The sequence below is a fragment of the Phasianus colchicus genome, chromosome 4 (genome assembly GCF_987193195.1).
Source record: "Phasianus colchicus chromosome 4, bPhaCol1.hap1.1, whole genome shotgun sequence".
Taxonomy (NCBI): domain Eukaryota; kingdom Metazoa; phylum Chordata; class Aves; order Galliformes; family Phasianidae; genus Phasianus; species Phasianus colchicus.
Genome location: NC_143439.1, coordinates 30,962,739 through 30,988,549, shown reverse-complemented (window position 1 = coordinate 30,988,549; position 25,811 = coordinate 30,962,739). Strand labels below are relative to the sequence as shown.

Genomic DNA, 25,811 nt, shown 5'->3' with positions numbered 1-25,811 from the left:
CCAACAGTTCCACCAGGTGAAATACACTTCCTCACAGCTGTACCTTGTCTGCTTGTTCCTGTGATGATCTCCTCTGGCCATAGAGAGATCAGAGTTGTGAAGAGCATCTAAGATGTCTCTGCTCCTCATACTGCTAAAAAACATAGCACAGGAAATACTGTTTGATGTGGGGTTCCTGGGATGGCATGCTAGGAGACTGTTCTCAGATCACTTTGAGAATATTAGCTAGGAAGACCCAACAGCTGTGGCTATACAGGCTGGATTTGGTACAAATCTGACATCTCAGCATGTGCCTTGCTCAGGGACATTTGTCACCTTCCCCCATCTTGCTAGGTCTAAAATCCACAGGATTAAGAGATAAAAAGGAGTAGGATGGGGTCAACGTCTTGCAGCCTAGTATCACCACTGCACTATGCAGTTCCTGTCATCAAAAGCAACCACCAGCAGCTGTTCCTCTTACCTATCAGATACCAGGGAGATCTGGGTACCAGGGCAATTGGAGCAAGTAGGGTATCAGTCTGTGCAGCTGCAGCTGTATGCTGTTGTAGGGCCTACATTTTGCAATTGGCTTTGGTATGTGTTGTATTTAGACTTCCCCATGGAGTGTCTATTTGCCTTGGATTTGGAATAGGCAAAGAAATTCCAATGCTCAGGTGAAGGGAGGGAGCATTCTGGGGGAATCTGGTGGAAGCAAGAGAGGGCAAGGTTGTTATCCTCTGAAATAGCACTGCTTAAATCCTGCTGATTGCAAAAGTTCTGTGCAGGAACTTTTTGGCTGCATTTCATGTCAGCTCTGTTCTCTGCCAGCTCATACTGCACTGCACACTGCTTTGCACTATGTGGGCTTTTATTTCCACACAAAGTACTGCTGCTGTCATGTTGCCCCAAGGGCAGGCATCTGGTGAGCTGGAGCTGCATCCAGAGCATCTTGCTTAATCCCACGAATTCCTGTCCCCGCAAAAATAGAAACAATCACCTTCTCACAGAGGAACTTGCTGTATCAGGTTTCCAGTGCTCACAGCAACCAAGATAAATTAGTAGTATTGCTGTAGCTAGTAGAGTAAATGGTCTCTTCCCTTTAAACAAATTAGGGAATTTTTAGGATATGCTTTTGGGGGCAGAGGGATTGTAGTATCCCTTGTCTTTATGACATATTGCACCCATTTAATTTTTTGCACTGATGATACTGAAAGTGTGCTTGGAGCCAAAAATGAAGTGTTTGCCATGTGTAGCAACTGTGTTGGCAGATAGAGGCTGGTTCAGCTAATCAAGCAGCTCCCATAATTTGAAATAGCCTCAAACCTCCAGCAAGCCCTGCAGCATATCTGCATCTGGAGCTCAGCATCTGGGACAAAATCTGGCAAATTCACCTGGATGAGACTGGGAACAAGTGGAGGAGAGAGCCCCATAGCTGTGGCTCTGGCACTGCCTCGTTTTAATGTAAAAAGGATTCAAATGGCCCTGCTAAGACTGCTTAGGAGGCTGCTTTTCCTTCTTGGGAAGGATTGCTATTTCCAAGGTGTATTCTTTCTTTCATTTTAAATGAAAGAACTTTAAACAAATGAATAAATGCAAAAGATTTGTCTACATGCTCACTGCTGCTTACTGTAACTTTATCTCATCTATGCGGTTGCTGGTGAGATGCCCTGCCATCTCTGCCTGGAAAACCTAAGGGAAGATTTCTAAACCTCCTGCCATTTTGTCTCTCTTTTCAAGCAGATCACCTGGAGGCTACCCAAGCCATGATGTTTAAGCTGTGTAGGGTGGTATCAGAGATGGGAGCCTCCTATGAGGTGCCTGCTGCATTGGGAAGCGCTGGAGTCCACACTCCAGAGCTTAGTTACCTCTTAGGGAGCTTCATTTTCCCAACAGAGCAATGTGGAAATGTCAGGAGCTGAGCATTTTGCCATCCCTTGGAGGCAGAGATAGAGAGGGTGTGGTAAATGCTGTCACACAGGAAACACTGGGTATAATTGGTCCCACACAGATGGGAGAAGAAGCTGTCCTGAGCTGGCTGAGTGGTATAGAGATCATCATAGAATCACAGAAGCATGGAATGGCTTAGGTTGGGAGGGACCTTAAACCCATCCAGTTCCAGCTCTCTGTGGCATGCAGGACCAGCTCAGCTGTGCAGCACCCCATAATACCCAGCCTTGAGCACCTCTAGAGATGGGACATCCACAGCTTCTCTGGGCAGTATGTGCCAGGGCCTCACCACTCTCTGAGTAGAGTTTCCTCCTAATATCTAATCTAAATTTCCCCTCTTTTAATTTAAAACCATCCTCCCTTGCCCTATCACTATCTGTCCAAGTCCTTCTCCCAGTCTGTACACATACATGGGAGTGCCCTGACCCCACTGCAGCAGTCTGTTCTTGGCCTTTTTCAATCTCATTAGGTTCTTGTAGGCCCACTTTTCAAGCTTGTCCAGGTCCCTGTGGCCATCAACTGCACCACTAAGCTTGGTATCCTCAGCAAACTTGCTGAGGGTATACTCGATCCCACTATCTATGTCACTGACAAAAATGTTCAAAAGTACGAGTCCCACGATAGACCCCTTGGGGACATTGCTCATCACCAGCATCCACCTGGACATGGAGCTGCTGACCACAACCCTCTGATTGTGACCATCCCACCAATTAATTATCCAGTGAACAGTTCAGCCTTCAAATCCATCTCTCCAATTTAGAGATGTGATGTGTAATCACGTCAAAGGATGTGATGTTAACTGGGATAAGGTTAATTCCTTTCAATTAAGGCTGTCCCAAGATTGTTGGTGTGATGAGGCTACAGGGGATGAAAAGTGATTGGGACAGGATCAAGGGCTGTGAAACCTCTTCCCTTAATCAGCACATGAAGGAAAGCATATGCACATGCATATAACCTGCCAGTACTTGCTTTTTCAGAGATACCCTGGGATTATAGGCTCAGGAGCTCAATCTGAGCCTGCCAGCCTTCCCCAGCTTCAGTGTGGAGCCCAAAGCCCAGCCAGCCTGCAGGGCCAGACAGAGCACAGCACAGCACACAAGGGGTTTAAGGGCAGCAAAATGAGCACTTTGTACAAGACTTGCTGTGCTACATCCCAAGGGTGCCTAAGAGTGGTGAACCTTACAGAGCCAGGGTGCATCCAGTAGGATGCTGGGGGTGGATGCCTCCATGGGGGCTGGGTCTGATCTTCCTGGCTACCCACAGGGGACACGACAGCCTGGTGATTGCTCTCTCCAGCTGCAGCCCAAGGCCTGGCTGAGGGTTGTGTTGATTTTGTGCTCCAGGGCTGCTTGGGCACGTGTACAGAGCTTACTGCCCCATGCAGCAGCTGTTCCCAGAACAAACCTGGGACTTCAATCCCAAAGCTGGCAGCTCTCAACAGCATACAGTCTCCATGTGATCAGTGCCCAGTGTGGACATCACAGCTACCCTCCTGCTCCTTCAGGCCAGGAGCACAGGGGGTGATTCAAGCCAGGCCCTGCTGAGTTCTGCAATACATGCCATTTACCTCAAGGGAGTTTCCAGACCCTCCCTCAGATCCACAGTTTCACCCTCACAATCCTGCAGAAGGTAAAGCAGACAGGCTGCTCCCATTGGTTCAGCATTAGGCAGATTTAAGGTTATTTAGTTTAAAATTCCTTTATGCTCCTTAGGAGTCTATTTCCTGCACTTTAGAGAGTAGAACAGCTTTCTACTGCTGAGTTCAAGCCCTTGTTTGATTTGCTCTGAACAACACTACAGGGTAGAGAGAATGGAAACATAGGACAAGAAAGGAGAAGGCTAGGCAACTGTGTCTGGTTTCCCAATAAGTCTGTGTGGATTCAGGGATGGATTTTCAATGTGTTCACATTCCATCTCCACAGGATGTGAAGCAGGCACCCCAACTCCATAGACTCTTTTCAATCACTTCTGAAGAGCTGAGACTCCCACATTCCTATTGAATTTGCAAGAAGGGATATATGGGTTCTGATTGCCACCTTCCAGGCCTGCCTGGAGGAGAACCTGCATCAGACTAAACCCTTCTCTGAGGAAAACTCTGAACAGCCAGAGGAAAGGGATGCACAGAGGCACTGGCACAAGACACAGCAACCTGTGCCCAAGGTGGATTGGAAGCAGCCTCCCAGGCAGCCCAGACACAAGGAACTGTGGTACTGCTTGCTCGAGGCCTTTTCTGAAAGCTGTCTGCTCACCGTGTCTGTCTGGAGATTGGAGTAAAAACTGAACTCATTGGACATCAGCCCTGTCTGCTCAACAGAGCAGGAATTTTGCAACAGTGCTCATGCGGCATGCATCTCTGTTGGCTACATGAGCTCAGAGTGAGCACAGCCAGCTCAAGCACCTATTAGCCTTCTCCATCAAACTCAGTCCAGGAGGAAACTGACAGCCATTAAAGAACTGCAAAAATTTGGGGGGAGCCAAATTTCCTTGTCCCAGGATGAAAAGGAGGGCAAGAGTAGGAACTGATTCAATCACTGGTTAAAAAATAGTCTCAAAAAATCCAGAGTCACATGGCTGTCACTGTTTGATGCTAGGCTTATCTAGCACTCTCCCCCTAGATTCCAGCCTATGCCTGTCTCTAGCAGTCTCCAGTTAATCCCAAACAGAAGTATACTTTACTTCATACTACAGTAGATCAAGGTATCTGAGGTGACCCTGGGATGATGATCCTCTTTTGGATGACCTTGGTTCACTGAGGGACTCAAAAAGAAAATAGGTCTTAACAAGAGCAAAACTTATCCAGCATAAGAAAGATAAACTGAGAGAGTCTCCAGATTTTGAAGCTGAAACCTGGTTTTGAACTGCTCCTACACCTTGCTCTAACACCTGCACTGGCTTTGGGTCAGATACTTCAGCCTGGCCTTCATGAGACTGCCTGTAGGCAGGATGAAGGTAAGTACCACTGCAGAAACTGTGAGAGATGAAAACTTCTGGAAATGGTTTCTTCCTCTCTCCCTGTGAAGTTCCCTAAACCAAGGTAGCACAGTGGCAGCCCATGATGAGAATGCTATGGCTGTTTGTGTCTCCAAAACCTCACCCCATGGAGGCATAGAGTTCAAAGGAATGCCTGATACTCTAAAAAGCAATACAAAGCACAGCTGGAAAGCAGATGGACCCTAATCCAAAGCAGACCACTGTGTGTGCTTGGCAGGCAGGGCCATTCTTCAGAATGAAGGGGAAGCCACTTTGGGGACTGGGGACCTCCTTTCTTATGCAGCCCTAGGTAGGGCAGGCAGAGGACAAGCTCCCCAGCATGTTTGAGATGCAGTGTCAGTCACTTGCCCCATGCCAGTCTCTTTGGGATGGAGATGTGATACTGAGCGTGTGGGGCAGGTGTCACCTCCTTGCATACCAAGCCCCACTGCCTAGGCCTATGTGTCCATATGAGGCATTCCCCAGCTGCCCTTACCACTATTTCAGGACCACTTGAATTCCTGGCTCTTATCAGGCTTTTTCCAGATACTTGAGCCCCTGAACTCAAATGTCACCAGGCACATCTGGGCCCTTCCCTGTCTGTGCTCTGAGCCCCCTGCACAGAAGCCAGAGGCCAACATTGATAGCTTCTGAAGAACTGACTGATTTTTTTGCTCAGAGGAGCACAGAAACAAAACTCTCAGGCTGCTACATCTAATGGCCCTATTTATTATCAGGCAGAGCTTCCTTTCACCTGCTCCACAGCAGGCACCTCTGATTTTTACACCAGTAATGCTCACCATTGCCCTCCCTATGTCTCAGTTCTCCCACAAAGGGTGGTTGGAATTACCAATGCCAGAGTCTGCTCTAGCGCTGCTTCTCTGACTGGAGCATGTGGGTGGGAAGCATCACTGGCCATCACTGCCTGTTCCCACAGGTGGTTTCAAGTATTTGCAAAGCTCAGGAGCATTTCTACCTGGGAGCCTTTGGGATGTCAGAAGGAATTAGGCAGCTTTTCTTGTTTCCCTGAAGCAGTCCTTTCACTTCTGCCATAGGCCCATAGAATTTTGCCATCTGTGAAGCTTTCCAGGGAGAAATTCTAATCTATCTGTGACACCAAGCAAACATTTTTGCGAGTCCTTAAGTTCCAGTGTGGTCCACCTTCCCCTGAATCTTATCTAGCACAGAGCTGTGGCAGAAGCCTGAGGAAGAGAAGAGCTGAACAAGTCTGTAGTGATTCGACTCCAGATTACTTTCCCAGCAGTTTGCAGACCACGGATTTCCTGAAAAGGAGGCCATGCATTGTGTGTAGCAGTGGATTTTTTTCCTTCTGTGAATGTGTCTGGTTACTTTTTGAAATCAAGTCAGTTTTTAGCATCTACAAGGTCCTGTGACAGGGAGTTTGAAAGTCTACGTACATGTCTTTTACAAATGGAAAAATTAAGAGCAGTGTGATGCTAGCAGCTGATGGAATGACAGGATCTTTGATACAATCCTCATTCAAGCAGTAAGTCTTAAAGCAGGGTGAGAAGTGAAATAAACCAGCCAAAATTACTTAAGGCAACAGCACAGGCTGCAGCTGAGCATGTCAAGGGTAACAAAGTCAGCACAAGCCCAGCTAGTCTGCAATGGGACGTAAAGCGAGTGCAGCTCTTCAGAGGTGCAAGAGTCACATCACAGTCTATGGGCAAAGGTCTGTGAGCCAGACTGCTTGCACAGAGCCATGGATAGGCTTATTTGCTTTGTGCTGAATAAAATAGCTTTGTATTAGTTATAGATATATGTGTTTACCTTAGCTTGGGTTAATATAGCTTTAGCATATCCGACTGCTTCATATAGACTAGAACAATTTTACATTAGTAATAAATTAAAGGAAGGGCTTTGCTCTGAGGCAGTATATTGAACACACACTCATATACTACTTCCTATTTCCTATATTCATCTTTATTTTCTTTCTTTCTTCTCTTTCAGTCATACAATATTGGATCCATACCTTACTGATATGTGACTTTTCCATGTCTTATCTGCCTCTCATCATTCTCTATTCACTTGTTAAATAACACACACTCAATTTGAAGTAATGACTTTTTTGCCCCCATTCCCCTGAGATTAAACCTTCACTATGGCACATTATCTTTGATGTGTCACACACCATGCCAGCCAATAACAGCAGTAATATGCTCATAAGGGAGACTGACCTGGATAACAAAAGTAGCCTGCTCAATAAACAGGAAGCATGCTTGTGTAGATAAGAAATGCTGGGGAACAGCAGCTTGGTGATACATAGGCCTGTGATGGTCAGTCCACTGCAGCATCCGTATCAGATAGGGAAGTTATGTACTTTGCAACCTAGTTTGTCTTTATGGGTGACTTCAACTTGCCAGACATTAAGTGGGAACACCACACAGCTAATGCAAACAGACTCAGGGGATTCCTAAAACACCCTGATGACTTTTTGTGGGAAGTACTAAGGGAGCTGACTTGTAAAGGGGGCCTCGTAGATATGTTGCTTGTAAACAGAGAATCTCGTGGGTGAAGTGGCAATTGGAGGCCATCTGGGCCATAGTGACCATGAAGTGGTTGAGTTTAAAATCTTTGAAGAAAGGAGGAAAACTGCCACCAAAATGTCAAGTATACATTTATAGATATGTACAAGAATATTTACTGTCGTGTAATATATAAACACATATTTTAATATGCATGGGTGCATATTTGCAGAAACATGTGCCTCCTTTTGCCCAGAATAGAAGGCAGAAATGAGCTGGTAGTGCTAATGAACTTGGAACCCAGCTGGTATGAGACCTGAGGCTGAGAAAAGCCAAACACTGAAGCCCAGAGCCAGCCCCATGACCAAAGCCCCTGACCAAAGCCCCTGGGTTAACCAAGAGCCATTGTTTGCTATTTATAGCTGCATTAGCTCAAGTTTTATCAGAGGCTTTTAAAAAACTCAGAGGCAGTTGGAATGCCAGAGAAGCTCTGTCTTGTATAGGTAGCACAAGAATGGTGCAAAGCCCAAGCTGTGTCTTTGCACAAGCTGGATCAGGTCTTGTTGGTAGGGGAGGTCACAGGGAGCTGATACAAGCAGCTTAAGTTAAGCTGCTGTGATTTAATTGAGATAAAAGCTACGTCTGCACAGCTTTTGGAGGACCCTGAGCAAACCACAAGTTTACTGGCAATGTGACCAAGGGCTATAAAAGTTGTCTCAAAGTTATCAACCAGCTCAAACCCAGCTCAAGGCTGAACAGCATTAAGGCCTTGTAAGGGCTCCCATGGAAGAACCAACAGCGATCTTAAGGAAGAGGATGTCAGAAGTCTGGTTCTTCACATCATTTTGAGACCAACTAATCAAAGAAAGTTGAGAGAGTTGGCAGCAATTGCAATGGGTCAGTTCTCTGTGGAGTAGCCAACTTAGGCATACAACCCTCCTGTCTCTCAGATGTGTGGTAATAAGGAAATCTGAAGTGCTGCCTGAGTCTCAGACAACAAAGTTACTGCAACCAGCTTTAGAATATGGTGTTTATTCTTTTCCTGACTGTCTCCACACTGGGAGCTAGAAGATCACAAGAAATCTTGTGTTATGAAGTGACCCTTACATCAATGAAAATAATTAGTGCAGAGAGTTGGTGTTGCCTGCAGCATGTCAGCATTGCACTGCTAGTTTTGATGTTGTGGTACTGCACAAAATAGGACTAAGACAGTGGGGTGGGGATCAAAGTATTTCTGAAAGACCAGGAAAGATGGCCTATCAACAGAGACTGACTGCATTTGGCTTTCAGATAAACTACTTGAGTTATCACTGTAGCCGTGGGGGTAAAAAAGATGAAAACCTACAAAAGCTCAAAATCTGTGGGACCAGTTTTCTTCTGCTCTGCAGCTGAAAAACTTAACAGTAGATGATGATTTGTTCTCTGAGCTTAAATGAGCAGAGAGCACAACAAAGAATTCTAACACTTTTCCATACAGACAGATCCTTAACACTGTCACGCACACCTGTGTGCAGGAATGTGTCCATATGAGTACAAATGTGTACATATGTGAGTCACAGAGATGCCCATGTTGCTGTCGTCTTGCACAAGAATTGAAAAAGCAATTTTGCATTCACTTCCTTCGCCAAAAACAGTCATCTAAAACCAGCAGTTACTCAGTATATTCAGCTACTATGCCATACTGCACCTCTTCTCCTTTGACAAGAGCAGATATGTCAGGAAATCTAATTCTCAGCCTAATTGTGATGACTTTCAAAACCATGTTATTTATTTCAAATTACTGATTTCCTATAGCCCCTGCTATCACTGCTTTCTTACCAGCTTTGCTGGTGCCACCTGGTTCAGATCATCATACGCTGATCTCTCATCTTAGAAGGCCAAGGACATTCTCCTCCATCTGCTATGTCTGCACCCCCTTGACCAGTCCTATACTTCAACTTTTGCTCAGGAGCAGTGGCTTTCATTGAGCCATGATCTATACCAAGCACTTTGTTGTACGTATGGTGAGGGGGTGTGTTTGCTATAGATCGATTTTCAGTCACTGCAGGATTGCTGTGGCTGCTGCTTGAGCCTGCCAGCACCCTCCTCTTCCGCATGCCATTCTGTACTGCTGGAATCTGAGCAGATTGGGAATAGAGGATGAGCAAAGTCTAGAGGAGGAAGGGATGAAGAATGGACAAGCCAAAAATGCTCGCAGGCTCCACAGGCTTGGGACATGTGCTATTCCCAGCTGCCTGCACTAAAATGCTGCTTAATAGACTGCCGAACAGCCTGAGTTCCTCCTCCCTGGCTTCCTATGAATAACTAGCCTGCATTCCAGACCTTGTCAGAGATATTCCTGACCTGGGTGTGTCTTCACTTGCAGGAACATTTCCTAAATTTTGCCTCCTCCAACACAAGTTTAGAAGCACTTATCTGGTACAAAGATGCTGTGCACCACTGGCTTCTGTTAGGCACAAATGAGATCAGCTAGACTTTGTGGAATGGGGCAGAGAGACATCTCTACAGGATACTCACTCAGGCAGCAAAGGCCAAGACATCTGCAGACAGTGAAGGCATTTGTATGCACCAAACTTGGGGTCTAAAGTGACCTACTTAGCTGCATTGTTTCTTATCTGCAAACAGTTTTTGCAAGAAGTAAACTTCAAACTTTTCGTTAATTGAGTTAACCCTTGAATATCACTTTTTTTCCCCCGGGACAAAACTAATACCTCAAAATAAAAAGACCAGACAAAAATTTTTTCAAAGAATGCAAAGGCTGACGATAGGAGCAGCTCTAGCTGACCCTTCTCAACATCCTCCACACAGCATTTGCATTATTGTTGACTTTGCTTTCAATACTTGCTTGAGACACCACATCAGCCATTTAGTTTTTTCTAATCTTTAGATTCCCTTTATAGTGAATGGAAAGAGATAGGCAAGTCCAGAAAGCAACAGATCCCATCCTTCTCTGACACTGATCTTATGATGAGATAGAACACTTCACAGAGGGATCACTGTCTGCTGTAGCAAAGAGAGCCTATGGATCCTTGAAAGAAAACTGAGTTTGCATTTTTCATCAATGACTACAAGGAGCCCTCAGCCTGATCTTTTCTATCTCAGCCTTCATGAGCACACAAGTGATTTTCAAGCAAAGCACAGCCTCTTATGCAAAGATATGCCCAGTGAGTTTCCAGTCCTGAGTGTGTGTAAGTGCCCAAGACAAGCGCCGATCAAATAAGATTTGCAATCTTTCTAGGACACTGAAGTTAAAATATACCTGGCTTCACTATGACTTGTGCATTTAGGGCAGACCCAAGCCCAAGCCCATCCCCTTTTTCCCTGTGAATAGCAGCTTTCTTAATCCATTCATTCCTTCCCCCACAGCCTTCATTTTTGCATGGATTTTCTTACTGCCCACTGTTGGACATTTTTATTATTAGGAACCAATAGTTTTACGCTACCTGATATTTTTTGCAGGATGCAGAATACCAGGTTTTGTACCTGGCCCCATGCTGCAGTCTTCCACAGGGCAGAGTACATGTTCCTTGGGGTGTTTGACTGTCTGAATGCGTATGAGATCCTGAAAGAGCCATGCCAAGGTAAATACTCCATCGCAGGCCAGCAGCCAATGTACTGAAGTAACTCACTGCACTGGAACAGAGCCAGTAGTGGCAGCAGGGCTTCTGCCTTGGAGCAGGGAGTTGGAACACGGAGTGGGATTTCCTTCAACACTGCGAAACAGTATGCGCTCTTTGCCTCATTTCCTGGGGTAGCTGCAGGAGTGGAGACCTATGGAAAAAAGGATGTTCACTGCTTCCATGCTTTATTCTGTTGAATCACTGTTGAAATCTACAGGGGGTCTGTGAGCTTCCCATTCTCCAGCGAGGTTGGTACCCCCCTGTATGTCCACAAGGGATGAGACAGGACTGATGGCCATATGGACACATGGATGCATCCTTTCTGGAGGGTAGAAAGTCAAGCTGCCTGCTACCCCTCACCCAGGAGCAGCCCAAAATAACCTCTTCTGTGTCAGCCAGGCTTTCCTCCTGATTGTGACAAAAATTATTCCAAAATTAGCTTCTCCCTCAGTATTTTGACATGAGGCAACACCAGATTAAAATTACTTCAGAGTTACCCTCTTGGCCTTGTCGTGAACAAAACTCTCTTCTGTTTGGTGTAAGCACTGGGACCTGGCTCAAAGGCAGCACTGCTAATTGTGAAATTTCTGACAACTGCCAGCATTGCAACAGCACCAGGCACCACCATGGACACTGTCCATCTCTGCTGATGATTTGAGAGGGGGCAGAAATCTGTGGAGGGGGTGTCCTGTGGCAGTGGGTCCTCAGGAATGGTGTTACGTCAGCCACCCCACAGGTTTACAATACTCGCCCTTGAGCCTTGGCCCCACAGCCCACTGCAGTGTGGGCACGTTGCACAATGCCCCAGTCCCGCTTCCCTTCTCCTGTCTGGCAGTTGGGATCTGAGCTCCTGACAGTGAGGAGGAAATGCTCCAACCAGCCCTGTGGGAACTCGAGGGGTGGCAGGACCAGGCGTCCTCACTGAGCCCTGCACTTTGAACAAAGACCAGGTGAGATCTTTGGGGACACAGGGAATCTCCTCGCAGAGGCATCCATCAGGGATGGGGCTTGTTCTCCCCAGGGAGAAGCTTCTTCCCCATGCTATGCAGCAAGCAGGGAAGGGGAAGATCGCTCTTCCTTGTCCCCCAACAAGCCGGGAGGGGTGGAAAGCTATGGGGAAATCAGTAAGACCACTGTGCAAGGGCTCAGTGCAAAGCTAAATATAGCCATTATCTCTGCTCCCAAAAGATAAGAGCCTGTGTCCACAGCCTGCCACAATGCCCTGCCCCGGCTTCCACCTACCTTTGCTTCAGAGGCAAACAGCAGGCAGCAGCTGTGAAGCAATTTGCCCTGCTCAAGGCAAACAGAGCTTCTGTCACGCGGCAGAAATGCACCCCGAGCCACTGTGCTGAGCCAGGCCATGGTAGCCCTGCCTGGAGATGGCTGTGCAGACCCATGGGCCTTCTGGGGTCTCTGTCCATTGCTCTTGGGCAAATCCTTGCTACCCTGCATCCCCGCCGCAAACCTTGTCACCAGTCAGCTCTGCCGAAATTCCACTGGCATGTAAAATACTAATTTACATCTCTAATGGTCCTGCAGTAGATTTCTCTCCCCAGCTTCCTTAGATCTTATCATTGCCTATATCTAAAAGCACGAACCTGTGAGGCTAAAACAATGGTCTTTCCCCTCAGCACAACCCTTCTGCATTGCTTTGCATTGCAGAGCAGCGAGTCGATTAAGCGGCAGCTTTACAGCAGGAAGTCTCTGGGTTTAACAATAGCCATGCGTGCTTCCACCGGGTAATTAAAAACAAACGTTGACGCTTCAATACCGCCTTTATGCTCTGCGAGGGAGGTGGGAGAGCAGCACTGCTCACATTGGTGCGCTCGGAGGCCAGATGCGGCCAACAAGAGGCTGTTACTCCCAGCCTTGTCACCATTCCCAACTCAGGAGGGATGAGGAGGTGCTGCTGCTGGAGTGTTGAGCTGCCCAACTCCAGTGTTGCAAACACCTTCCTTTGCCTGCCCACTGCCTCGGGATGGGCTTCTGCGCCGCCTGGGTCCCGCAGGTGGTTGTTCATAACATTGTCTCAGTCACCGCCTCTTACAAAGAGACAACTTTCTCGTGTCTGTGAGAAGCTCAGTTTTTCCATTCCGTGCCCTAAATCTTGTCAGGAAATGGGATTTGGGAACGTCTCCTGGGATTTTTGCCCCAGAGCTGCCGTCATGGGACGGAACGTGTGAGTAACCCTCATCCCCATCCCACCCCACCCCTCCGTGCACACCGAACACCCTGCTGAGGAGCTCAGTCCCCTGAGAAGGGCTCGGGACATTCCTGTCACCTCTGTCTGCTTGTTGGTGACAAAGCCCCCCGGGGGCGCACCAGTTTCACACCTGAGAGGATCACAACGCCTGCTCAGGCACAGTAAGCTCCCCCAGGAGATCCCTGGGAGCCAACGGCTTTTCGAAACCCCTCGATGATCGCCCCGCACACCACCCCGTCACCCCGTCCACCGCGCGCAGCCCCGCAGCCGAGGACGACACTGCCGTCCAGCCCCGTCGCCGCTGAGGCGGAAGGCCCCGCGCTGCCCATTGGCTGCCCGCCGCGCTAGGAGCGCGCTCATTGGCCGGCCGGAAGGGAGGGCGGGGCGGGCGGCGCCCTTAAGGGTCCGGAGCGAGGCCGCCCCGTCGGTGGCGGTGGTTCGGGGGGAGGCGGGCTGTGAGCGGGCCGATGCGCTGCGTCAGGTACGGGCTGCCTGGGGGCCGGCACGGCGCTCCCGGGGCTTCGCGCAGGGAAGCTGTCACGGGAGGTATCCCGTAGGGGTGGCGGGGGTTTGGGCTGCGTCACAGGGACGGCTTGTGGGGTCGGGGTGGCAGAGGGGCCGGCAGCCGGATGCTTGGCGTGGGGTGGGCGGGAGCTGCCTGATGCGGGGCTGGGCTCGGCTGCCAGGAGCGATTGCTCTGCTCTGAGCTGCTTTCCCTTCCTAAGGTAAGGGAAGGAAGAGAGTGCAGGGGGGTGGTGGGTGGAAGCCAGCCTTCCTCTTCTGAAACGGGCTGCCCTGCTCGCTCCCTTTCCCGCGGCAGCTCTCGGTGCCGCCTTCGTGCTCCATCTCCGGATCGCGGGGGGCTCAAGGCAGCAGCCCTGATGGGGGGCGCCGCTGTGGTTGCGGCTCGAGGGCCGGCAGCGGAGAGGAGAGATCTGGGTGTGAAATGAGCTGAGGCTTGCGAATGCAAGTGCTGAATCCTGCTATAGGGAGGTGAAGCTCTTCCTCAAGTTGGAAGATGCTTCAAGTCATGCAAACCAGGCAGGATGCTTCTTGCCTCTTAATGTCAAACACTGGGAGTTACCGAGGCTTACAGAACTACCTGAGTGCTCAGTGGGAGTTCAGGTGAATGGCTGCTGCGGGAGGGATGCAGGTGAAGCTGGCCTTGGTGGGAAGCTGTGTCATTTTAAAGGAGGAAATGACCTGCATAAAGAATGTGAGAAAGTCAGTGAAACCAGGAAGAGCTAAACAGCTTGGTGTTGGCAGACAGGTGGATCCGCTGTCTGTCCTTGTGCAGGTGCCCTTGAGCTTCAAAGAAGGCTGAAGGAAGAAATGCAGGAGGTAGCTGGTGGGTGTGTTGGGAAGCAAGCCTTTGCCCATGCATTCTGAATTAAGCAAGCATTACTGCTGAGGGGATGCTATGGAGGGCTGCTCAGAGCTGCCCTGTTGGTGTTGCAGGGTGTGAAAGTAAAGCACAGACTTGGAGAGAGCAGCTCTGTTGCTCTGTCTTGGCACGGGGACAGCTACCAAGTACTATAGCTGGCTGTGTGTGGCTTTGGCAGCACAAGCTCTTGTGCATTGTGCGGTCAGCTGCTGCTGCTCTCACAGTGAGACCAGCTTTGGAACATGGTCTGCAGCCAAACAGAGGATTTAATTAAGGAAATAGTCTGACTTCAAGATGTGGGTACGTGGAGGGACTGTGCTGTATCACTGGGAGCTGGATGCTAGAGGAGGAGATGCTGCGGTGGAGAGACACGCAGGCTGCCCCTCTGGGGGAAGGACTTGTTTCCAAAGCCTCTGTCAGCCTTGAGTGTATCACACAGCTTGCCTGTGCTATGCTGATGTTTCTCTAAGTATTCTGTAGGTTAAGATGTGCACTCTGGAGGCAAAACCTTCTGGCCTGCCTGATATCTGTTTTAAAATACCACAAAAGGAAGAAAGTTGCACCTCTATGGGTGCAGAGCAAGGTGAACATCAGCAGGACCAAGCCATGGATTTTGGGTTAGGTCAGAAGTGTTCCAGAGCAAAGCCTAGAAGGGCAGTGCCTGCATGTACCTTAGCACGGTGACTCTCCGTAGCAAGCAATGGGAAGTCAACTTGCCCTTAAAGGGATGCAGCAGGCTATGGTTGAGCCACAGCACTGTGGTAGCACACTTCCCAACACATCTGTAAGTCATGCAAGTACTGGCCTCTTACAGAGCTTGAGGGATTGGGGGGTGATGGAATCTAAGCTTCTTTAGGATGGATGGGGAGAAGTGTAGCAACTATCTGACAAGTCACTGAAATGCTTCTCTGACATAAACTGCCTCTTCTTTTGATCTTTCAGTGTAATAGACTATTTTCCTCACAAACAAGCAATGGCTGTGGATGTAGCAATGCAGCTGTACCTGTGCTCCTCACCCTTGCGAAGAGAGAGGTGTGCCTGCAAAATTGCCCCAAAGCCAAACAAGCCATTGCGGCCATGCATCCAGCTGAACAGCAAGGCGGTACTGACTGGACCAGAAGAGGCAGAAAACTCCTTCACACACAACAAGGTGAAGAAGAAGGTGTCATTTGCGGATAGCAGAGGCTTTGCTTTGACAATGGTGAAGGTGTTCTCAGAGTTTGATGATCCTCTAGATATTCCTTTCAACATCACTGAACTGATCGACAACATTGTGAGTCTGACAACAGTAGAGAGGGACAGCTTTGTCCTGGACTTCATTCAGCCCTCTGCAGACTACCTGGACTTCAGAAACCGTCTTCAGACAGACTGTGTGTGCCTTGAAAACTGTATGTTAAAGGAACGGTCTGTTGTGGGCACAGTGAAAGTGAGGAATCTGGCTTTTGAAAAGTCTGTAAAGATCAGGATGACATTTGACACCTGGAAAAACTTTGTAGATTACCCGTGCCAATATGTCAAGGATACGTACGGAGGATCAGATCGGGACACGTTTTCTTTTGACATCAGCTTGCCTGATGGAATTCAATCCCATGAAAGAGTTGAGTTTGCCATCTCCTTTGAGTGCAACGGCAAGGTGTACTGGGACAGCAACAGGGGCACAAATTACAGAATCATACGCTCAGAACTGAAGTCTGCCCAGGAAGCCCTCCGCCCTCCGTGCAGCCCTGACTTCAGCAGTGCCTTTGACCAGTTTGGGAGTCCTCGGTGTGCCTATGGCCTGTTTGCCGAGTGGCCAAGCTATTCAGGATACGAAAAGCTGGGGCCCTACTACTGACCTAAGGACCTAATATTCTGACTGACTGTTGGTGGTGTCTGCAGGTGTGGGAGCCCTCCTAAACACGAGGTGTGTGGAAAAGTGGAAGAAGTGAGGCTCCGTGTAGCTCTGCATAAGCCTCCCAGCAAAAAAAAAAGTGCAGTACTCTGCTGGCAGTTGGCTTATAATCAGGGATGCATCTCCATAAAGGGCTGCCTTCCCTGTCTCAAGTCAGATAGCTGGCTCTCCCGATGATCAAAAGAAAAGGAGATGTTGCTTGCCTGCCTGTTCAGTGCTGCTACTCCTTCCTCTTCTGTAAAGCTGCTAGTCTCCAGGGAAACACTACAATGCTTGGGTTGTCTGCTGAAGCTATGTAGTGGTGGCTGGTTTGTGTTGCTTGCTAGTGTTAAAGGGTTTTGGTGTTGGTTTTCCTTTTTTTTTTTCTCCAAAATATGTTCTAGTATTTTTAAGTGTGCTGTACTTCAACATCGCAGCTGGGCTCTCCTGGAGGGTTGGCCCATGCCTGTCAGGAAATGTTGAAGTGATTGGCTTACGGGGAACAGCCATCTTTTTGTGCACTTCCTTGTGTGAGGCCCTTTCTGCTTGAGGCAGGAAGGGTATTTTGGAAGTGAGAATACAACTGCGATAAGATGTGACCCCACAGCCTGCTGTATTAGGGGACATATGTGCCTGTGGGGGAAAAATCTGATATGCTTAGTCACCAGTTGTTTTATCAGCTGATCTTGAAAAGCTTTCATCATATGCTTGGCTGGTGTTACCAAAAATAGAGGTTAGCTGTAGCTGTATGGTGCTTGTAAAGCATCTGTAGGCTGACAGCCTTGACTGCCTTCTTTAAAACCTTCCTCTCTTTTAATTGCAAGTGACCAGTAATGCTTTTATCCCTTGATGAACATTTGGAATCAGCTACTGGACTTGCTGGGTTTTGGCATGATGCCCATGCAAGCAGCTTTTCTCAGGTGTTGTGGGAGCTAAACACATGGCACTGTCATGCTGAGAGAAGGTGGCTGTCATGCACCTACTGTGATGGAAGTGCCTTGGCTGATAAAGTGCTGGGATCACGTGCACCATCACTGGTTTGAGATAAACAGGCTTTGGAATTGATGTTGCTTTTTTTTAATAAAAAAGTGTAGTGGTTTATTACTCCATGCCTTGAACTGCTTGGCAGCAGATGGAGTGGCACTGCTCATGTGCAAGGATGTTGTGGCTGAACTGAAGAACATCAACATGCTGTGCTTTCCCTCACTGCTCTAGCAGTTGCTGCCACTTCAACCTGGGAATGTCTAAGCTTTCTTTTGCTCTTGCCTTAAGAAGTGGCTCACCCACTGCAGAGGAATGTGATATTTGGGATTACTCTGCCACCTCCAGATGTGAAACAAATCACCAATGTGAGCCATCACTCTTTTGAAACAAGGTAGCTGTGCTGAGATGAGGTAGCCAGCTTGTTCAGTGCCAGACAGCCTTGCAAAGCTGCTTGCATAGTAGCTGAACAGAAAATGTAATCCCTCAATCAAACAATCAAAGGGAGGTTCTGAATAGTCTGTAGGAGTAGAGGTCAAGGGAATCTTCCTAGTGCATAAGCTTTATAAATGTTTTGGGTGCCTATAGAAGCATTTAGATTGGCTGGAGAGAAGCAGTGGGCTAGACTACTTGATAAGCTTTTAAATCTAGCTTTTAGATCTGGAGACTGCTGTATAAAGTACTGAAGCTGTTTTACCTTAACTTAGAAGGGATACTATAGTCACTCTTGAATGCTGAAAAGGACGAAAAAGCTTGTGAGAATAGCTAGCCTTCAGCTGCTGCTTTTTTCTAAACCTGACGTTGATGCTTGTTGTCACTCTGTCTGATTGCTAATTCCAGGTGATAAATCTACTTGCTAGCTCAGAGCTCATCAGCTTCGGTTCAAACAGCTTCCTGAGTCAGCCCTTATCTGCTATGGTCTCTTGTGAAGGGACTGTTGCCCAGCTTGGCTTGAACCCATTTTTAAACTGAAGTTTGAGTGACACTGATTTTTTTTTTTGTTTGTTTGGATTTAGTGAATGGTGTTAGTGCTGTAAGACACTGTAGAGAAGCTGTGCTCTCCTGGCATGCTCCAGTGTCTGGGGAGGGCTGCTCATGGGCCGAAACAAGGCATGTGTCTGGGGTACTGTGGATGGTGGATCTCCTTATTGGGGCCTGTGTTTTCAGGCTGTGGAAGCGGTGTGCTTAAGGGAAGAGCATGGAAGATTAACTTATGGTATAGCTGTTCTAGTTTAAGCTAGGCTGGGAACTATTTGACCAATAGTAGTTTAAAAATACTGCTTGTGGCCTTTTCCCTTTTTCCGTTGTCAATGTGAACATAGAAGTAAGGGGTTGCTCTCCTCACTCTATGCCTGGAAGTGCCTTGTGGGTTCTTTTGCATGTTTGTTTTTAAAAAGGTTTTTGTACACAGCGTTCAAGTGGAAAATGCACTTTATAATTGCAATGTAATAAGTCTTTTAATACCATGGCTCTGTTTTTATCTGATTGTTAAAATAAAGGTGGAACAATGTTGGTTGTGTACCTTCCTATGTTATTTAAATACCCATGAGGCTAGGGAGGTGACTTGGACACAGGAGGGGAGCCTCCTGCAAGTAGCGTTGGCAGGAACACACATCTGCATTAGACTGCTGCTGAAAGCAGGAAAGAGTAGCTTATTCACACAATCTTCTGCCAGGATGAATGTTTCCAGAGTCTCTGCAGTGGAGGGGAAGGAGGAGGGAAGCCAGGCCCTTGTCTGGGCAGTGGCTTTTCAGGTTTTTCTGCATTTATTTCAGGTTTGTCTCTGTTAGAGCACAGTCCTCCCCCCCCCCCCCCACCTAGCCTATCTGGGATCAGTGTTTTCTCTCTGCTTGGGTTCTAGCATGTGATGGATGCCAGGAGAGGTGCAGTGCTGGGTGAACTGCATTATGAGTAAACGACTCTGAGCTGTGGGTGGCCTCTCTTACAGATAAGGTAAGAAGGAAAGCTACCAGAAGGATTTAAAGCACAAAGCTGACGGCATTTCCTGTCTTGCCATGAAGTCTGGCAGAGCAAATTTAGACCTTGCTCTACATAGAAATAAAATTGAGCACCCTTCTTCTGTGGCTATTTCTCAGTCTCTTTTATCTAACAGGAACTCTTTCCAGGCTGTTTTGCCTCACAGCAGTGAGTAAGGTATGGTTCTTGGTTTGTCATGTCCTTCCCCCAGTCTCTGCATAACAAAAACAAGCATCTTGATAAGGTGAAATGGCTTTAAAGCTACTTCCTACTGCAGGGGAGTCAGAAATCCACACCACAGGAAGCTTCCCCTCTGCAGGAGAGGAGCAATTCTTGTGGAAATGCCAGCAAGGGCCAGGTTTCACCCATCTTTCACTAGGTTCAGTGACATGCTGAATTTTAAGCAATGAGCTGTTGTCTCTGGGTGGTCTTAGCCATTTACCTGTATGGTTAAGAAGGAAAGCTGAGGGAGGGCAGAAAGCACAAAGCAATCACATGCTCAGCAGCAATTAAACCAAGGAGAAACAGGGTGATGGCAAAGGACTTTGCTTTCTCAATAAACAACTGCCACTCCCTTTTCTTCCCAAATCGTTGCCTCCATAGCTAAGCACCATTGGAAGTGCTTCATCATTATTTTCTAACTTCTATTAATCAAGCACAGAACACTCACTTTTTTAAAAGGCCATCTGATTGCTTTTCTGGTTTCAGGGAAACAAGACAGCTCTTAGAAGTATTCTGGTCTGCCTCAGCACGTCTACAAGCAATTCAAGCCAGTACTGCTTCCATATTTGAACACAAGTTTACGAGTGAAATGACCACAGTCAGGCATTTCCTGTAACAGTTTTGTGGCTGAAAGCCCCCATGTGACAGTTTCACTTTGAGAGATAAGGAAGTCCAAGCTGAGCCTGCAGATGTTTCAGAAGAGAGGAGACATGAGAAAGACCAAGAGAGCTCTGGGTTTTGCTCTGGTTGCTCAGGTGTTGCAGACACTGGGTTTACTGCACTTATAGAGCCCTCGGTGGCAGGTGTCAAACAGCCTTTGCTCTGAAGCTCCTCACCTCTGTAACTTTAGGGGTATCCTGTGCCACCTCATAACAGACATAGTTAAGCAGGGCAGTCATGTTGCTCTTGGCTGAGGTGTTTGACTTGAGTGGCCCTGGAAGGGTCTGGTTTCCTGATTCTGTTCACCATACCAGAGTCCTGCCCAGCCTGGTGACAGGCTGAATGAGCTCTTTTTGAGGCTGCTCAGGTGCAGAAGAGGGTCCTCAGGTTTGGTTTCCAGCATACTTAGTTTGTGGTCTGCTTAACCAGAAAGTGAGGCTCTGTTGATAACTGAGCACCAGACATCAGTGCTGGTTGGATGCCTCAGAGGGCAGGCAGGCGGAGCGCATTGTTTCCCAGCAGCAGTTGCATTTCTTCCATCACTTCCCCTCCTCAAGCTTTCATTTAAGAGGTGGTTGCTTGCTGTCACGTCCCATCCTCAAAGCAGTGGAGGGAAGCACAGTGCTTTCTTTCAGGCACGTACCACAGGGCTTCCTATTGCTCTGTAATGCCTACCTCGTGCTCTGCAACAATTACTCTTTTCCATTCTCTCTCAATGTGATGCTGCTTCCAGCACAACCATCCCACACCAAGTTGAGGATGAGCTTGGGGTTAGTAACCTTAAGCTTGGGAAGGACATTTGTGAGCAGTAAGAGGAAACTGTGTGGAAGATCCAACTCTCAGCAATCACACACAGCTTTGCCATAAAGTCAGCAGCATTGGGGTGGGTTTCAAGTGCCCAAACTATTCTGTTGTTTCTGTTCTTGCTGGCCAACTTGGCTGGCTTTAAATTACTGCAGTAAAACTTATTTATACTCCTGTTGCTTTTTGATGGAGTAAAGCTTCAAACCAACTGCTCTGGCCAGCAAAAGTTCTACCCTGCTGCAGCTGGGGACGCTCCCAGCCTGTCCCTATCCTCCCCTTTGGAGTAGTGATGTGCCAGGCTGTTAGCTGTTCTTAAAGACTTATTACTGACATTTATAAAAAGGAAAAGATTGTCTTTGTTGGAAAATAATTGCAGCTGGCACATCCTTTTGGTGCAGTTATGTCCGGGTGGTCACCAAGGAGCAGTTAAGTGCTTTGGCTCTTGGAACATGGATGCAGGCAAATCCCTCCGGCCCATGCATGAGTCACAGATCTCCCTGCTCTGTAGTCTTTTATCTTTAAAGAAAGTTATGGAGGAGGGAAGGGTCCAACTTCACAGCCCATGAGAAATTTGCTCAAAAGAACATAAGAAAGTGAAATCTTCAGGATATCTCTATAAATGTCTTCATAACTTATTTCTGATGTGGGGGTCGTCTTAAAACCACAGTGATGAATCATTTTCATGGCAGTTAATGACATGATATGACATTTATATGATATTTAATCAATCCTGGGCATATTCCAATGTGAAGACATTTTTCGGTGTCTCCTACTCACAGACAGTTCAAGTTGCACAAGACCTCATCCATGCAGATGCTGATGACCCCAGGGATGGAGATGCCACCAAATCTCTGTGCGTTGTTCCTAGCTGGCACTGCTCTTCTGAGGAAAAGTTATGGTTCTCACAAATCAAAGGAGCTCTTAGCAACATTGCAGTCTTATTGTAATACCTGTTTGTTCCAGCCCTCACCAGATTCAGGACATATAGATGTGAAGGGACAAGACAGATGTCCACACGGCAAAAATACTTCAGACCTGAAAATTCTAGCCCATGTGTAGTTTGGGCCAAGGCAGCAGCAGCTATTCACATCCAGTAAGGTATTTGCCATTTCCCAAGACATCCTGCAGCAAAGGGTATAGCCTCATTCACCATATGGTTGCAAGAAAGCCCTGCTGTTGAGCTGAAGACAACTGATCTACAAGGTACCTTCCAGTGATACTTGTTCGGGTCAATCTGAACAAACCAGAGCCCAAAGTTTATAGCAATACCTCTGGGCCCCAGTTTTATTCCCAAGCCTCAACATCCAGCAGTAGGGAGCTCATGAAATGCTGTGCTTGTCTTCCATCTTTATGGTCACTGGCAGAACAAAACTTTTGCATTACCAGCAGGAGTGTAATTCCGCAGTGACACTCAGTGCAGTGACACTTCAGTACTACAGAGACAAGCAGTTTTATAGGAAGAAATATAAGAGCCCTCTCCAACCCCACTCAGGATTTATGGCTATCCACCTTTCAAACAATGCTCCCCTGGACACCTGGCAGGTGCTGCTTCTGCATTTCTCTGCTTGTTGTGATTAACTGGCTTCTGGGTGACCAGCAGAAACACAGTGTGATTCTCCATCTATGGAGAACCATCCATCTACTCAGATGAACTCAGTCTTGATAGTGTGGTGAGCCAGGGTTCAGGCAGTGATGGGCTGATGGTTGGACTAGAGGATCTTAGTGGTCTTTTCCAACTGTAATGATTCTATGATTCTGTGTATTTATAGATGATGTGGTGACAAAGACAATGCGTGGCACCTCGCACGCCTCGCTCAACAGCACACTTGGTCACTGAGGCAGGTGTTGGAGAAAAGCTAAACAGGTCTCCCCTTGGGGCTGAGGACAATCACAGCCCAGCACTACTTCCTCCCAGAAGCCATCTCCAAGCAGTTCAACTCAAAATAGCAGACAAACTAAAATAAATAAATCTATTGAACTTATCTCACCCCCAATGCAGCATTTGCGCGAGAACTTCACATCAGAGCCCAAAACAATGATCACTTGACTGCTTTACAGCCAAGCAGGAAATTTTAGCAGACTCGTACTAACTTCTAAGTCAACAAGATTTCTTAGACAACCAATGAATCTACACACAAATCTTTCAGCGCTTCTAAAAGCCCTGCAATAACAGCCTGGTAAACAGTGAGCCACAAAGACAGCAGGGATGCACTTGGTGGGGGTTAGCACCAGGATGACTGAGCATTTTAGTCATTTTTCTTTTTTAAGTTCTGGTGTTACTGAAAGGAAACACAGTTTTTGTTCAGGCAAGCAGTTTTATGAGTGTTATTTCTACTAATAGGTATCTTGTTCTATTCTAACGTTGAGAAACTATTTCTTGGTCGGTGCACAAAGCTTTTATTGTTAATTTTCTGCACCAAACTGGATTTAGTGCTTACTCACTCACCCCACCACAGATGGATACTGCATACACAACCTGAAAGCCCCTCTGAGACCACTTAGGACCCCCAGAACCCAAGGCTGACTTTAGGTCTGGACACTATGAGATGGCTCCAGCTGGCAACTCAGGGTCACATTAGAGAAGCTGGGAGGGAAAGCAGTGTTATGGCCCTCTGAAGTCAGAACAGTGCGTGTTAGCAAGGAGAGGAGGCCCCTGAGGGCCTTGTCTGAGCCACTGTAATGCTGAAGGAGGCATCTGTTTGTCCTGCTGCTGTACTGCTCTCCGGCTGGATGTGTCTCATTAGGCACAATGAATCAGGTGGGGTACCCCTGTTCTTGCAGAAGTATGAGCCAGAATTTGCAAAACAGGCCTTCTCATAAAGATAGCTTGGCAGACAGGCTTGTGGGTGCTGACTACAGGTGGCCGAATTCTGACTATATCAACTTATCTCCAAATGACCATATAACCTCTCTTCCAACCCTGCCCCCCACCCAAAAAAAAGAAAAAAAAAAAAAAGGGATGTGGTAAGCCACAGCTCTAGGTCATCTCAGGGAATGATAAAATAGAATTGTAGAATCATTTAGATTGCAAAAGACCTCTAAGATCATCCAGCCCAGTATCAACCCATCACCACCATGTCCACTAACCATGTCCCTCAGTGCCACATCCACTCTTTTCCTGAACAAATCCAGGGACTCCACCACATCCCTGGGCAGCCTCCCAGTGCACTTCTACCCTCCAAGAATAAATGTTTCCTAATACCCAAGCTATGCTTTTCGTGAGGCTGGGAATGGGCTGCAGCTCAACCCAGCTGATCCTCTGATTCCTGGGCTTGCCCATCTCAGTGGTCCATTTCCCAAAATGGGGACACAAAGATACAGCATATGCACTTATTCATCTTTTCTTGCATCAGCAATGGCAGGCACCTTACCTGCTCCTTCCTAATTATCAAAACGAGTTCTCTACCAGCGTCTGGAAAAAGCAGGCAACTGGCAGGACCCCGCAGCTCCACCCTCGGGGGATTTGCATTTCTGACACTCGGTCTGAATGGGTAAGCTGAAAGCAGAGACTTGCAAGCCAGTTCTGTCTGACTTATTCTAAGGAATATTCCACCCAGCTCTCATTGCAGCCAAATGAAAGAAAAGGCTCTTTTCTTCTGAAATGCACCGGAAGTCATAAGCTAGCTTGTCTGCAATTGCTTTTCAGCTCTCCAGTTTGCGTTCGTGCTTGGCTGCTTCTCTCTTTGCAAATTCCAGTAGTGGGTTGCCTCTGTTTCCTTAATAAAATGAAGAAGGAAGAAGAATTTAAGCTTTACAGGCATCACTGATCTTTCACCCAAATGAGTTTTGATTTTGAATTTATGCTGATCTTGCACTTGAGGGAGGAGCAATAGGATCAGATGAGAGGTAATGGCTTCAAGTTGTGCCAGGGGAGTTTCAGATCAGATATTAGGGAAACAAATATTTTCAGGAGTGGTGATGCATTGGCACAGGCTGCCCAGGAATGTGCTAGAGTCACTGTCTCTGAAAGTGTTCAGGAAACATGGGGCTCTGAGGGTCATGGTTTAGAGGGCAATATTGGTGGTAAGTGGATGACTGGACTAGGTGATCTTAGGGTTCTTTTCCAACCTCAGTGATTCTATGAGGATTCTATGATTCTAAGTTTGGGTATGGATCTTATAGATAACAAAGTAGATGCAATTTATTGCGTCTTGCACACACTGGGCAATGAGAGCAATGAGGAGCCTTGAATCCAAAAGAACCTTAACTGGCAGCTAGATTTTCTAAATGGCAAATGACTCAGCAAGGAGAATAGATAAACTGTAAGCAAGGAGAATTTCCGGATGCCATACAGACCCCTAGAAAACAATAATAACAAAAAAGACTTGAAAATCTGAGGCCTGGGGAGATTCCCAGAACTCAAAGTTTTCCACTGATGGGAAGGAGTGATCACTTCACAGGCAATTGGCTGTTCAGTGCAGGGCAGTTCTGCAGCTGAGCAAACCAGGCTGTAACTACAGCCCCAGGGGATTAGACCGCTCCAGACTGGTGCAGTTACTAAATTGTGGGGATGAATAATCATCCAAGCAGCTTTCTCCAGGCGGTGCAGAGAAGAAATGTCACCAGCCATGCGAAAATTGAGGCCAGATCCTTCCAGGATGTCTTCTGAGAGGTGTGTGCCTGCAAAGCAGGAGTGAGCTCCAAGCTGGTTCCCAGATCAGACTCCAGCACAGCAGTTCCCCTCTGGTCCTAGGGATGCTCCAAACTC

The 25,811-nt window shown here is 47.5% G+C and overlaps 1 protein-coding gene and 1 long non-coding RNA gene across 5 annotated transcripts in view; one reads left to right on the top strand and one right to left on the bottom strand.

The window, feature by feature from the left end:
* Positions 1 to 10,646: 10,646 nt before the first annotated feature.
* LOC149918156 (uncharacterized) overlaps positions 10,647 to 25,811 on the bottom strand; it is a 32,007-nt gene continuing 16,842 nt past the window's right edge. For 2 of the 4 annotated variants that reach the window (XR_016466018.1, XR_016466016.1), the window contains exon 3: positions 10,647 to 11,153. This is a non-coding gene — a long non-coding RNA (uncharacterized LOC149918156). Of the gene's footprint in view, positions 11,154 to 20,149; positions 21,986 to 23,687; positions 24,820 to 25,811 lie in introns of those variants that run through there. The other 2 variants (XR_016466017.1, XR_016466019.1) reach the window with 2 other exon arrangements.
* PPP1R3B (protein phosphatase 1 regulatory subunit 3B) lies at positions 13,607 to 18,953 on the top strand. Its single transcript, XM_031596754.2, has 2 exons — positions 13,607 to 13,686; positions 15,532 to 18,953. Exons 1-2 carry the CDS (start codon positions 13,673 to 13,675, stop codon positions 16,421 to 16,423), a joined length of 906 nt encoding a protein of 301 aa, XP_031452614.2. The 5' UTR covers positions 13,607 to 13,672; the 3' UTR covers positions 16,424 to 18,953.